This window comes from Zingiber officinale, chromosome 11A, assembly GCF_018446385.1.
Source record: "Zingiber officinale cultivar Zhangliang chromosome 11A, Zo_v1.1, whole genome shotgun sequence".
Taxonomy (NCBI): domain Eukaryota; kingdom Viridiplantae; phylum Streptophyta; class Magnoliopsida; order Zingiberales; family Zingiberaceae; genus Zingiber; species Zingiber officinale.
Genome location: NC_056006.1, coordinates 88,743,724 through 88,757,537, shown reverse-complemented (window position 1 = coordinate 88,757,537; position 13,814 = coordinate 88,743,724). Strand labels below are relative to the sequence as shown.

General features: G+C 37.5%; 3 protein-coding genes across 4 annotated transcripts; 2 read left to right on the top strand and 1 right to left on the bottom strand.

The window, feature by feature from the left end:
• Window positions 1-1,120: 1,120 nt before the first annotated feature.
• LOC122031756 (protein PYRICULARIA ORYZAE RESISTANCE 21-like) lies at window positions 1,121-2,269 on the top strand. The gene is made up of 3 exons (XM_042590886.1): window positions 1,121-1,229; window positions 1,444-1,525; window positions 1,623-2,269. The coding sequence occupies exons 1-3, from the start codon at window positions 1,218-1,220 to the stop codon at window positions 2,126-2,128; spliced, it is 600 nt and encodes a 199-aa protein (XP_042446820.1). The 5' UTR covers window positions 1,121-1,217; the 3' UTR covers window positions 2,129-2,269.
• Window positions 2,270-5,312: 3,043 nt separating this feature from the next.
• LOC122031754 (ACT domain-containing protein ACR4-like) lies at window positions 5,313-7,947 on the top strand. 2 transcript variants are annotated; one of them, XM_042590883.1, is made up of 8 exons: window positions 5,313-5,447; window positions 5,803-5,875; window positions 5,958-6,003; window positions 6,105-6,219; window positions 6,310-6,389; window positions 6,475-7,065; window positions 7,171-7,275; window positions 7,403-7,947. In XM_042590883.1, exons 1-8 carry the CDS (start codon window positions 5,444-5,446, stop codon window positions 7,739-7,741), a joined length of 1,353 nt encoding a protein of 450 aa, XP_042446817.1. In that variant the 5' UTR covers window positions 5,313-5,443; the 3' UTR covers window positions 7,742-7,947. The 2 variants fall into 2 exon arrangements, with proteins under 2 accessions (XP_042446817.1, XP_042446816.1); XM_042590882.1 differs by having other exon boundaries at window positions 5,313-5,453.
• Window positions 7,948-8,606: 659 nt separating this feature from the next.
• On the bottom strand, window positions 8,607-12,693 carry LOC122031755 (MADS-box transcription factor 34-like). Its single transcript, XM_042590884.1, has 8 exons — window positions 12,292-12,693; window positions 9,765-9,843; window positions 9,518-9,579; window positions 9,337-9,436; window positions 9,166-9,207; window positions 9,047-9,088; window positions 8,885-8,958; window positions 8,607-8,782 (listed from the first exon to the last, which is right to left on the bottom strand). The coding sequence occupies exons 1-8, from the start codon at window positions 12,477-12,479 to the stop codon at window positions 8,740-8,742; spliced, it is 630 nt and encodes a 209-aa protein (XP_042446818.1). The 5' UTR covers window positions 12,480-12,693; the 3' UTR covers window positions 8,607-8,739.
• Window positions 12,694-13,814: the final 1,121 nt, after the last annotated feature.

The following is a 13,814-nucleotide window of genomic DNA, read 5'->3' as shown; positions in this document are numbered from 1 at the left end:
ATTTGAGGGATGAATTCTCGTACAACTAGACATATAGACCCTAAGACAAAAAAAAAATACTAATATATGAGCCTCAATTCCAATATTGTAAAAAAACATGTTTACAAAAAATAGAAATAACTCGACAAAAATTTTAGATTAAATATGATCCATAATTATCAAAAATATTAAAAATACCTTAAATATCATAAAAATAAAAATTACTAAAAATAATAATAAAATATTTAAAGATTTAGATAAAAGTCTAAATGATGAAATTTAAGTATGAAAATTGATGGTTATACGTATTCTTATAATAAATATAAATTTTCAAATTCTGTATGTATGTATGATCATAGATAGAATTTGATTCTAAGTCCTAAGTTAAAAATTATAATCTTTTAATTTGAAGCTCAAGTAACCACGTTGAATTGAACCCAAGTATAAACGGTTTATGTGGCAAAAGGTGATTCGCTCGCCCCCAGCGCCCCTGCCAACCCGTCCCTAGGTCAACACGGAGGAGGTAAATCACGGATGACTACTAGCCATTAGCGCAAATGGTCAAGACATGGAGGAGGTTATGCTCGGTCACGCTGAGTTTCGATCCCAAGATCTTATGTGGCAACCAAGTATAAACGGTTTATGTTTGATGGAAAAGTTGCTTAATTAATTAATTTCACTTCTACAATCCAATATAATCCAATCAAGCAGTTGGTACAGCAACCCAGATTCCCATCTATGTTTAAGAAACTCAATTGTCAAAATCAGCTTCATACTTAAATTTCCATGAACCAACCAATATTTATCTAATATAAAATGAAAAATCCGACGTAATTAAGCTCTATTATGCTCTCACAAAATCCGGCTGGCCTTCCAAGATTTTCATTTAGTAGTAAATTAACTTAATCATTAATTAAGCAAAAGATGTCCAACTAATTGCTTCATAGACACACATTCGAAGGCACCGGCGAGCTAACTTTTGACTTTAGCCTGATGTTCTGGAAGCCATAAAATCTAAAGGTGCTCGATTAGTCTTCGAATTAAACAGCAACTTACTAATTGATTATGACCGTAATAGTCAACTCCTAATGAAACTTTTGTGACCTGTATAACCTCAAGTTTGGTGGAAGACTCAACTAATTTATATATCAGTCACCTTCTTCCTTGCATTTCCCTTCCCTTCCTCCATTGTATCTCCAGATAAACCAGAGGTAGCAGCATCTCAATCCACTCACGCAATGTCAGGGAAGGTCAGCGTTTCTTCTCCTGCTTTCAGATGCTTATCTTTTTGTTTGTATCGTTCTTATTGAATCAGAGTCTGTAAAGATTTCATTAGATCTGGTCTCTGCAGGAATCAGCTAGCTCCTCTGTTCTTCATTTTACTGTTAAATTTCTTCAGTGTAATTCGGTGCGGCTTCTCTTCTAATTAATGATCTTCCTATTTATGAACGATCCAATTTGCAGATCTCGACGTTAATTCTGAAAGTTGACCTCGAATGCTGCCGCTGCTACAAAAAGATCAGGAAGGTTTTGTGCAATCTCCAAGGTTTTCAATCAGATTAATAAATTGGAAAATTTGTAATTCCTTTGTGTTTCGTTTGTGGAACTGATCAAATTCGATGTTTTCATAATGATTAATGTAGAGAAGGTGCACATCACGTCCATTTCCTACGACGAGAAGAACGGGACGGTGACGGTCGCCGGCGTCTTTGACCCCGACAAGCTCTCGAAGAAGCTCCGCCGCAGGGCCGGTAACGTGATCAAGAAGATTGAGGAGAAACCGGAGGAGAAGAAGGAAGCGAAGCAAGAGGAGAAGAAGGAAGAGAAGAAAGAGGAGAAGAAGGAAGCGAAGAAAGAAGAGGAGAAAAAGGGAGAGGAGGAGAAGGCGGCGCCGGAGCCAGGGATCAAGTTCGAGCCGGTGGTCGTGACGCCCTACTTCTGGCCGCCGGGGGTGGCAATCTGCTGCCCCCGGCCGTACCTGGAGAGTTTCCACGGTGGGTGCAGGTGCTGCGCCTGCGGCAGGGTGACGGAGAACCAACCGGCGCCGGAGCCTACCCCGCCGGCTGCGCCGTATTACTACCCGACGCCTTACAAGACTTGCCAATTCGTGTGCGAGGAGGAATCACCAGCCGTCTGCTCCATCATGTAAGGCAGCGCATGCAGTCGATCGCAAACGATATCTGACCTTTGGCTCTCATTTTTTACGTTCAACTTTATATCTGCAAATAAATTATGAAACAGAAACACCTTAATTATGAGACTGAAATTAAACGAAAATACATTCAAATTTAATAGCTTACGATATATTTATTTTTTTAATCTTAAAAAGATGCTGCTTTCAATAATATATGACTTGTCCTATAATTCAATGCTCTTGAAAGTAGATTACATGCTAGTTTCTATAATAGATAGATATGTTATTTTTTATTATGCTAGTTTCTATAATAGATAGATATGTTATTTTTTATTGGATCGTGATTAGATAATATTCATTTAAAATATAATAAGCTAAGCATTATAGTATCTCCATCAATTGCTTATTGAAATATCATTTTAATTAAATTATCACTAAGGAAAACAAAATTAAAATGATATAAAATTACTATGGTAAAAACTAGCAATTATCAAGTAGCATCTACATGCTACGGCTACCTTATGTAGAAGCTGATAATTAGTTTTATGCCCCCGCGGGTTGGATCAACCGGTTAAGGCGTGGCATCCTTGCACAATGAGTCGTAGGGTCGAAGGTCCACGGACGCGCACTGGATGAATAATCTGGACCGGCTGTGTTAAATTCCGGAGACACCACGCTTTATCCGGGCCAGCATTCACCGCTGATTTACCTCCTCCTAGGATCCCTGTGGGGCCAGGCCTAGGGGGCCGCTGGGCGGCGGGACCCACCTTTTTACACAATGATAATTAGTTTTTACACTATATGCTACATTTGACACGGTCGAGTAATCAAATAATATAAGAGTATTTTAGATGGTCCAATTCTAATAAGCTACTTGATCCGGTGGTAAGAAAGGGGGGCCCGCCCGGATGATAGTCAACGGCCCCGTGGCGATTGTAGTCAAAGTCAACCTACCTGAGCGATCGACTCGGACAACGCCCGAGCCGGCGCTTTGACAGCTCGGTCGTTATGCCGAACTTCCGACACTCACAAGCTAAGCAGGACTTCTTTTTGTTCAGAGGACTGTGCCAGTCGCCCTTGGTCGAGCGGACGACCCGATCGGCTCAGCCGTGATGCCCATCGAACGACCGGGTGACTGACGGGCCGAGTGTCCCTTTCGCTCGACCCGATATCGAAAAAATAACATCTGGCTATATCTTCCTCGAGACAAGTGCCACCGACAGACGGCATGGGCGACGGTCGAACCAGACAGAGAAACGTAAGATGGAAGCTTTCACTGTCACGTCGTCAGGGATATACTCGGACAATTGAGGTATGACGTCAGGTACATTTTTCTGACACGACCATTTCTAGGTATGCTTTGAGGAGCGTGCATGCCTCGGAAAGCGTGCACGTGCGCCCCGGGGAGCCCTATATAAGGGCCCCAAGCTTCGATGGGGGTATGCATTCTCATCTACTGTAACTACAGTCTTCATTCTCGTTACTCTGCCTTGATCTTTTCTCACCGGAGCTGACTTGAGCGTCGGAGGGTCGTCGCCGGGAACCCCTTCCCGACTCGGTTTTATGCTTGCAGGTTCTCACCGGAGGCTCACGCCAGTCGGAGGTTCATACGCCGTCAACGAGATGGCCACGTCCCCAGCGTCTGTCGACTCAGCACCCGGACATGATCAGTACCCATTTGCCCATTATTTTTTTATGGTATCATTAAACTCTTATTTTGGAAATGACCTCTTGCAAAAAATAATGTAAAACTGTGTACAATTAATCTTTCCTTGGGACTCCGCGTAGAGGGAGCTTTATGCACCAAGCTGCCTTTTATCATTAAACTCTTATTAAGGAAAAAAATACACTAACTATCTCTTCCTTTATTATTTGACAATTTATTCCCGAGGCCATGGTGATGCCGTAAGATATTTAAGTTGTCACTCAGGCACCTACGATTTGATCCCAGTTATAACGTATTTGTAGGAATTTTTCCTCCAAATATAAGGACGCAACTAAAAATACTGAATTTTTAGGTTTTTCGATTTATTCTAATGATCAATAGAGACTAATTGCTTGAGGAGTCCATAACACTAATTAAATTATTATTATTTTTTCTTTATTATTTGACAATTTGCTTGTCCTCCTGTTACATCAATCTAGTTTCATATTCCATTTAAAACCCCATTTTCGAATACGTACTTTTATCCAAACATAATTAATTAATTGTGTGTATCAGTCACACAGAATTTATCAAATCTTAACAAAGCTCTCCTTCATAATTAATCTCTATTAGTAGTTCATATGGCATTAAGTTTGACATTCTGTTTTCATACAAAATCATTAGGACATGACGTAGGATTAATATAATTAAAAAATAATTAGATTCCATCATTCACCTATATATTTTGATTATATTAAACTAATGATCTTCTGCTTCAAATTAAGAGAGAGATTGATAATTAGCTGATATCATAATCTGAATCATCAAAGCTTAACATTTATTAAAACAACTAAAACTTCATGAGAAATAATGTGGATGAGGATCCTCATCATTTCCACGTCCTTTTGAAGAAGGAAGCCAACTACTAAACGATAATGCACATCCATGTTCATACCTAAAAGCTAGTGCATTAATTGCACTTTTTTTTCAAAAAAAAAAACCAAATAGTTTAAATAAAAGTACATATTTTGATAGTTTTAGAATTTATTTTACAAAATGAAATAACGTTCTTTTATCCATCCTAAAATTTAGACGTGCAAGACATCGAAGTGTAATTGTTAACAAAAAGATAATCATTGATAAATGGATATATAGCAAGAGAGTAATCAAAGTTTATTGGGCATCTAACCGACTACCACCAATGAACATTTTAAGTAGCAAATGTGCATTAACTTAACGCAAATCTTAAATTGATGACTAATTTTATCGATTAGAGTCCATAAGTTTCATTGTCTTTTGTGCATAAAAACATCAATTTAGACGTGACTTTATTTCTTAATTTCTAAACATAACATAAAGGTTAAACTTCTTCAATATATATATATATATATAATTAAATTGTAAATAAGCGCTTACGTTGGCTTTTCCGCTAATTAGTAATTAAGTAGCCTTAAGCCGTATATTAATGACTCGGGTAGTGGATTTAATTTGTATATATGATTTATACGTATATTTATACGCCTAAGCCGAAAGAGCTCATTTTAGCACGCACCGCCTCACTCAGATTATAACAGACAGAGAGAGATAGAGGGGGAAGGAGAGAGAGGGAGGAGAGAGAGTCGCTTCCCAATTCCCAATTGTTTGGAATCCGCGCGGGGTTGCGCACCCTTCACTTCGCCGTGGAGATGGGTTTGTGTAATCTTTGTCTCCCCAGGATTCCTATTTTGTTCTGTGGATTATCTATCTCTTTCGTCTATGTTTTCTCGTTTTCTCCATCTGTTTTTTTTTTTTTGGAATTAGATGTGTTGGTGGTAGTCTTTGATTGGTTCCGCCTGTTAGGTTTGGAGTAGATTCAAGCATTGGCCCGGTGCCGGATTTCCTTTCTGTGATTCAATGTCCTGGATGGATTCCTGCGTTTCTTCGCCCTTTTCATCCGCTTAAAAACTCGTGTTTTATTGCGATTTTGCTTTCTTTGATGGAAAAGAGTGGACTTTAGGGCTCATGTAGCAGTACTAATTTCTCGAAATACCTACTTGTTCTGCAGGTGGAGATTTGAGCTCTTCTTGGGACAGTGACGATGAATATGAGAAATTCATCCGAAAAATGAACCCTCCGCGGTATGCAAATCTTTCAAATCGTTGAATGGCCGCTTTTGAGTCGGGAATTTTTCTGATCTTTTTACTCTCTTCCTCCTTTTAGGGTTGTTGTCGATAACAGTTCTTGTCCAAATGCTACGGTTATTAAGGTAATATTTGATTTGCTGATGCTGTAAGGATTGCTCCTTAAAAGTCCTCGGCGTTGTGGTTAAACCTTGGCTTGGTATTGTTCTTCTTTGCAATCACATAGGTCGATAGCATAAATAAATATGGAATCCTTCTGGAAGTTGTTCAGGTCCTTATGGACCTTAATCTCATTGTCATCAAAGCTTATATATCATCTGATGGAGGATGGTTCATGGATGGTATGTTTTGAGCTTGATATCTACTCTATGTTTCAGATACTTTTCTCAAATTTTCTTCTAATTGGAGTTCTGCTGCTTCGATCTCTGCAGTTTTCAATGTGACTGATCCAGATGGAAAGAAAATTGAGAGGCAAAAGGACCTTGATAATATAAAGGAGTGCATTCAAAAGGTATTTTATTTCAATTCCATCTTCCTGCTTTCTCTTATTTCGTTATGTACCGCAGCGTCTGAAATGGCCAAGAGTTGTTTTATAGTCCATAGGGGAAGGTTCTTCTGCTGTACCTTCGCGAAGGAGATCTGTAGATCTCAAACCTTCTTCCGATCACACATCCATCGAGCTGACAGGGACCGATCGGCCTGGCCTCCTCTCTGAAGTTAGTGCTGTTCTTACTGATCTTAAATGCAATGTGGTGAGTGCTGAGGTCTGGACACACAACACTAGAGTCGCAGCAGTTATGCAGGTGACCGACGAGATGAATTCAGCTATAACTGATCCTCAAAGACTCTCTAGAATCAAACAGCTACTTTGCAATGTGCTAAAAGGGAACAACAGGCATAGGGGAGCCAAGACTGCGGTTTCCGTGGGTATCACTAACACAGAGAGAAGGCTTCACCAGTTGATGCTCGATGATAGGGATTACGAGAGGTCTGAAGAAGATAGTGGGAATGAGAATTGCTGGACAAAGGTTACTGTTGTCAATTGGTTTGACAAGGATTATTCTGTGGTCACAATACGGTGTAAGGATAGGCCGAAGCTTCTTTTCGATACAGTTTGCACTTTAACAGATATGCAATATGTGGTTTTCCATGGAAGTGTGGATGCAGAGGGCCCTGAAGCTTATCAGGTAGGTTCCTTCTTCCAATCATTGATTTGCATCTTGTACATGAAAATAAGACACATATGACAATTCATATGATTCTGATGAACAATTGTTGTTATCGTCCTGTAGGAGTACTACATCAGGCACATAGATGGTTCTCCAGTGAACTCGGAAGCTGAGAGACAACGAGTTGTTCAGTGCCTTGAAGCAGCTATCGAGAGGAGAGTCTCCGAGGTAATGATCGGCTTACATGTTCTAATATGAATTTTAAGTTTCTAATTGCATCCCTAGTTCAATCACCTTTGATACCTTATGTACCTGAAGCATTGCTCATTTCTGGACATCCAATCAATCCTCACAGGGTCTCAAGTTGGAATTGTGTACGAGTGATCGAATGGGTCTGTTATCCGATGTCACAAGAATATTCCGTGAGCATGGCCTGACTGTGACAAGAGCTGAAGTGGCTACAAGAGATTGCAAAGCCGTCAACACGTTCTATGTCCGCGATGCTACCGGTAACTCAGTCGACCCAAAGACCTTAGACGACATACGAGCCAAGATAGGCCGGACAGTACTACAAGTAAAAGGCATTTCCGATCACCTCAAATCCCCCAGTGATGCTCCTAGCAGATTTCTGTTTAGCGGTCTATTCAAGGCTAGATCACTTTACAATCTTGGATTAATCAGGCCTCCCACTTAAGTTTGTTCATTGTGTACATAGTTACCCGACCATTCAAAAGGAGCAACACAAAGGAAGTGAATGCAGAAGCTTTGCTTCCTTTACCACGCACATCTAGAAGGGGCGTATCTCAGATCATAGCAAGGAAACAAACCTGTCAGTGTAAAAACATGCTAAGGTGAATGTACCATGTTCATTTGAATGTGAATATCATTTTAATTCTACAACCTTTCGCTTTCTCTTCAAATTAACATTCTTCCTCGTGCCGTTAAAAAATTGTGGCCGAGGTGAAGGATTTGCATTTATTTGATTGATCTTGACTGGCACAATCTGTTGGGAGACAAACGTCCACTGAACTGACTTCACACTGGTGAAGAGGAATGGGTGGGGCCATGGATCATGGCACTGTGAACAAATGGAAGCCAACCGAGTGGGAGCCAATCAAAAGAGGAGAAGGTGATGGCTTTTGGGACTCCCTCGGGCCAACTGACGACATTATTCGTTGCCTTTTCGGTAAAGTGGATGGCCTTCTCTTGTTCTTTTCCCTCGGTTCTCATAAAGGTAGCTCTAAAATAAATAATTTATTGCTTAGAGGTCCAAAAATGGTGTAAAAGTTCATTTTTTTTGTGTAAAATATTTTTTAAGAGTTCCACAGGTATACAATCTTGTCTTCTATAGATTTAATGCGTACCTTCGTTGGAGATAAGGAGCATAAAGTCCCCCACTCATTCAAGCGACAAAGACACTGAACGGGACGATGACAAACAGAGGTCCCCATGGGAGCCATCTCTTCTTGTCTCCTCTACGATCTCTCTTAAAAATTCAACTGCAAGAGAGAGAGGGTGGAGAATAGAGTGGCACTACTCCTCGTTTGGTTAAAGTCAGATTTGGGATTCCGAGCATGCGTACATAACATGCTCATATTATTCTTCTATATATAGCAGAGTAAAACAAAAATAAATATGCAATCCGACATCTCTATGTTCCAATATAGTAATATTAAGAAGTAAGAAATATGTTCAAATCCATCCTGGGATGAAGGCATTACTCACAGGAGGCCCTCTGCATGAAAGGAATAAAAGGAAGAATCGTCAAAATAAAAAAGTTAAATCAGTTCTTCCCATGGAAGATTTTGCAAAACACTGTTTGAGAGATGGACATTACCCGATTTGTAAAGATCGGTCGTTTATTGCTGGTTGAGAAGGTTCAGCCTCAACAGTGATAAGAGCTTCTTGCGCCTTTCATATATTAATAAAATGGAAATTACTTCTAATTTGTATAGGAAAAAAAATGTCCACAAATTCCTTATACTATATATAGTGGTACCTTCTTTCTAAGATTTCGATTAGCATCCTGCAAAATTTGTTCCTGCACAAAGATAATTATTGCACAGTAAAGTAAATCTATTTCGATCAGTGTATTGTTGCTTAGAAGTCCCGCAGTACCTTGCTGTTAAGATCGCATTGCTGGTCGATCATTACTTGCATCTGTAGTAGAGATGCATGGTTATCAATTTTTTATGGAAGGAGTCCCGAAAATATAACAAGAAAAATATGAGATTACAATTTTAGGTGGATAAACAGAATACACGGATTAGTAATTTCGCACTCAATTACCTTTGTTGATCTGATCTGCTTCACGGACATTTCTACTTGGTTCTCTAGTTGTTCTAGCTCATTGATACTCAGTGGTTGTAGGTCCTCACCTAGAAGATTGCTACAGTAAATAGTTGAAGGAATTAGTTAACAGAAACAAAAGCAAATGCATATTAAAATTCAGTCAGTTGAAATTGATTACTTTCGAGAATGCTCCAAATAGTCAACTCTCGCTTTTAGTTTCAGATACTCTTGATAATTGTTCTGCTTAGACAGTGCAATAAGAGATCATCTGTTTAAGCATATAGTTGCAGCTCTAACCCACATGTGAAATATTTAAAATTCATCAGGTGAAACAGAAAGATCTTTTGCAGAAATAGAGATTTGTTATAACAACTTTAGAATATATATATATATATATATTTCATTATAGATTTTGTCATCTATACCTGCGTCTCATTTGCTGAAGTTGTAGCTTTAGACTCATCATTTTTTAAGCTTCGGTACCTCGCGATCATCTTCAGCATGCTGAGATCAAATTAGAAAATAAATGATAGATCACCATACTTATGAAGCAAAGCATGTAAAGGTAGAGCCAAATAAATAAAATCAGATGTCAAAATCATAGCAAAATATATCATGAAATCAAGTTTTATCAATTCCATTCGCACAAAGATGATGTTTATTCATAGACCTCTGGAAATCCAACCAAGCCCCTCCTCGCTACTTTTGGCGGCATTAGGCCACAACATGAAACCATGAACGTTTAGTTGTTGAATCTTTCTATAACTAATTGATGTATGTTTCACCAACATCTTTAACCAAGTAATTAAAATCCTCAATTATAATTGATGCAGTAGCCGAGTATATTTCACCATGTTGTTAGCCAATATATACATTTCACCAACATCTTTAGTTGATATAGTATGCAATCTCAGGTAGGTAGTTGCTACCGACAATCTCTAGTATTCACAAAAGATCAACATAGGAACACTTTCACTCAAATTTTTTTGTCATTATAATGATTTTCAACTACCAATGAGATCCCACCATCACAACGCAGACATGTTGTTTAGAGTTGATTTACACCTGTAATTAAAGATTTTAATACTTGATTACATACACAACATACTTATATAAAGATTGATGATTTTAAAGCTAAAGTGTCACTGATTTTTCCAGAATATTGATATAGTAATCAAAATGATATCTGATCATTATCATCTAAGCATATTAGCTCCAACCACTTAAAAAAGCTGTAGTGTCAATGATTTATCACAGTATTATAGCAATCATAATGATATCTCATTATTATCATTAAAACATATTAGCTCCAACTACTTATTGATTTTATTTTATCCTCTATTGAACGCTTGCAAGAGGAATCATATAATCTACTTAATTAAAAAAGTTGATTTTTATTATCAACAAAAAATTAATATGTATAGCTAAGTTATCAAATGCTGCTCATCCTTGGCTTAGAGTCCTCTCCTCCACCCTAAGCGCTTGATCTAACGGGATTAATTTATATTCTGTTAACTTAGTTAAATTGTAGAATAATGCTGTTTGTTAAATTCACAAATAACATTATTTATTAAGCTAAACAATATTCTAATTAATAATTATGTAGACATCGTATAACCTCTAATTAAGTAAAAATATTTATATAACAGTTTATGTTTAATTTAAGTGATAGTATCATTCTTATTGGCTGCACATCCTAAATTGTTGAACATGTTAGATAGTATAAGAATTAGAGATTTCGTGTGGCATTTATGTTCTTAGTAATTAGAGATGACATATATATATTGCTGAAAATTTTAGCTTTAAGTACTAAAAGAAAATAAAAAAGTAGTATAAAATTCATGATTTCTGATTTGTATTAAATCATCTAGTGCGTTTGATTTAAGATTATCATAATTATATGATTATGAGAAATAAAACATAATCTTGGTTCAATTTAGTTAATACAATAAAATTTTATATTTGAAAGTTTTAGTAATATTTTCTGTATTATGCTTCAGTCATAATATATTAATATTGTATGCTTGTCCACACCATCTATTTGCATTTATTTTATTTTTTGAAAATTAAAATCTCAAAATATATATAATAATAATGATACTATTATTATTAATAGTGATATATATAAATAAATAAGATTGGATAATATTTTATTTTTTTATTATTTTAGATTTTTTTTAGGTAATTATTTTAGGCCTAGATTAATTCAATTTAATTTATTCTAAATATAACTAGTAGTTAATTGATTTAATTTACTAAAGTTTTAATCAAAATACAAAAGTTTAAAAAAAAATCGTTCTTCTTCTTTCTCCCGCTGTTGGTTATACAAGGTGTATAAGATAAAATAAAAACAAAAAAATCTAGCTCTGCCTCTGCCGACCGTAGTTAAATTGCTTGTAATAGAATCGCGTAGAAAATGGAAGATCAAAGTTAAATATTCCATAAACTTTACTTGGGAAAATTTTAGGGGAACGAGGCACGCTATGCCTTTGTTTAGAGAAAGTAAGGGAATTAGCACGTACAAGGAGGAAAAAGAGTTGAATTAGCACCTAGAAAAAATAGGTCAGTGTACTATATCAGCATGTATCGTCGCAGCAAAAGGAAAAAAAAAAAATCCCGCAACCATAAAAAATCCCTTGGAGAGTTAAGTGACTGATATACTAATGGAACAGTATAGAAGCCAAACAAATTAAGTTCCAAGTAATCTTCAAGACCTAAAAAAGTGTTTTTGTTGGTTATTGCTCACAGAGAAACTAAAAAAAAGAAACCCATCAAGTTGTACTCTATCATAATTTGTTTCGAACTTCCTAATCGATGACAAAAGTAGACCGACGGAATCAATCGACATAATCTACTGAATTCCTCAGAAACAAACGTTGGAAACCAGTGAATTGCTAAACAGAAAAACACAAGATCCGAGGAAAAAAAAAGAGGGGAAAACGTAATAAATACCTGGATGGAGTGCTGCAGAACTCGAAGAGACGGCCGGAAGAGGAGAAGACGATTGCCGCCACCTCGACGTCGCACAGCACCGACAGCTCGTGCGCCTTCTTGAGCAACCCACCGCGGCGCTTGGAGAAGGTAACCTGCCGATTTATCTTGTTCTCGATCCTCTTCAGCACCACCTTCCCCCTTCCCATGAGTGCACCGAAAGATCAAGAACAAACCCTAGCTTGACGGGTATCGTTAGGTCGATCTCTCCCTACTCTTACCGTCCCCGAGACGATCGTCGCACCGTCTGGCGAGATCGGAGAGGTAGCTAGTGATATGATCCGGAAAAGAAATGGAGAATCTAAAATGAGCAAGGATGGATGGGACAAAGCGTCGTCCGGGCGACGAATGGGAAGAAGCACGTCCGCAACAACACTAACCCACTGACCGCTGTACAATTCTCGGAGGCTACGTGTCGACGCAGCAGAGGGTGGCTTTTTCCGGGTCCGTGAGTTTGCCATCGGTTCTTCCGTAAAATTACGACGATGTGTAAATTGGAAATTTCCGTTGGCTCGCTTAAAAATTTCTTCAATCAATTTTACTCTGAGATTTCTATATAAATTATTTGTTTATTAAAAACAACATTTTAAGATAGTAAAAGTCATACGCTAATAATGACAGATCTCGTACTATCTCCATAAATTGAAATTAGTTAAAAATGTTTTTCTTTGATAAGAATCGATACTTATCTATATAACAATCAAAGCTATAATTAAAGTCATTTATAGAGAATAAATTAAAAAAATTATTCCCGTGGAGAAAAATATAATATATACTAGTGTGATCGTGCACACGCGTTGCGTGTATAATATAATAATATATAAATTATTTGGGCCTTTGAAAATCCGAATTGTTTAGATTTTCTAGTGTCACTCTTATAAACCAAGAATAATTATTTGGGTAAGATTCGTCAAACTCATGCAATAATGACTATTGTAACAGGTAGGGGTGTCAAAAATGAACCCGACCCGACGACCCAACCCGAGTCGACCCGAAAAAAATCAGGTTCGGGTTGGGCATTTTCGGGTTCGGGTCGGGTTCGGGTTGGAGGGTTGGAGAGTAAAAAATTTTCGGGTTGGGTCAGGTCGGGTTCGGGTTGACCCGGGTTGACCTGAGTTGACTTAAATATAGGGTTTTGTGAATTTTTTTGGGGTTAAATCAAATTTTATTTTAAAAATTTAGATGTTTTTATGTATATTTGTATGATAATGATGGAGTATTGAGATAAAAGTGAAGAATTATAGGGAAAATAGCCCAAAAAAGTCGTTTTGAATCGGATTTTCGGGTTATATGGGTCGGGTTCGGGTTGATCGAGTTGGTCGGGTTCGGGTTGGGTTAAAAAAAAAAAAAAAAAACTCAACCCGACCTAACCCGACCCACCCGAATTGACACCCCTAGTAACGGGCTTCCCTATGTAAAAAATTATTTTAATTTAATATTATATTTGTCTTAGTAAAAAAAACTAAAAAAAGTATATTTTTTAA

What these genes read in the sequence shown, in the direction of transcription:
- LOC122031755 (XM_042590884.1), bottom strand. Translation starts at nt 12,479, where the DNA reads ATGGGAAGGGGGAAGGTGGTGCTGAAGAGGATCGAGAACAAGATAAAT. An exon ending in CTTCAGCAAATGAGACGCAG is followed by an intron (nt 9,580 to 9,764) that starts GTATAGATGACA and finishes CTGTCTAAGCAG; the next exon opens with AACAATTATCAAGAGTATCT. An exon ending in GACCGATCTTTACAAATCGG is followed by an intron (nt 8,783 to 8,884) that starts GTAATGTCCATC and finishes CCTTTCATGCAG; the next exon opens with AGGGCCTCCTGTGAGTAATG.
- LOC122031754 (XM_042590882.1), top strand. An exon ending in CAAATGCTACGGTTATTAAG is followed by an intron (nt 6,004 to 6,104) that starts GTAATATTTGAT and finishes GCAATCACATAG; the next exon opens with GTCGATAGCATAAATAAATA. An exon ending in TCGAGAGGAGAGTCTCCGAG is followed by an intron (nt 7,276 to 7,402) that starts GTAATGATCGGC and finishes CAATCCTCACAG; the next exon opens with GGTCTCAAGTTGGAATTGTG.
- LOC122031756 (XM_042590886.1), top strand. An exon ending in GGTTTTGTGCAATCTCCAAG is followed by an intron (nt 1,526 to 1,622) that starts GTTTTCAATCAG and finishes TGATTAATGTAG; the next exon opens with AGAAGGTGCACATCACGTCC.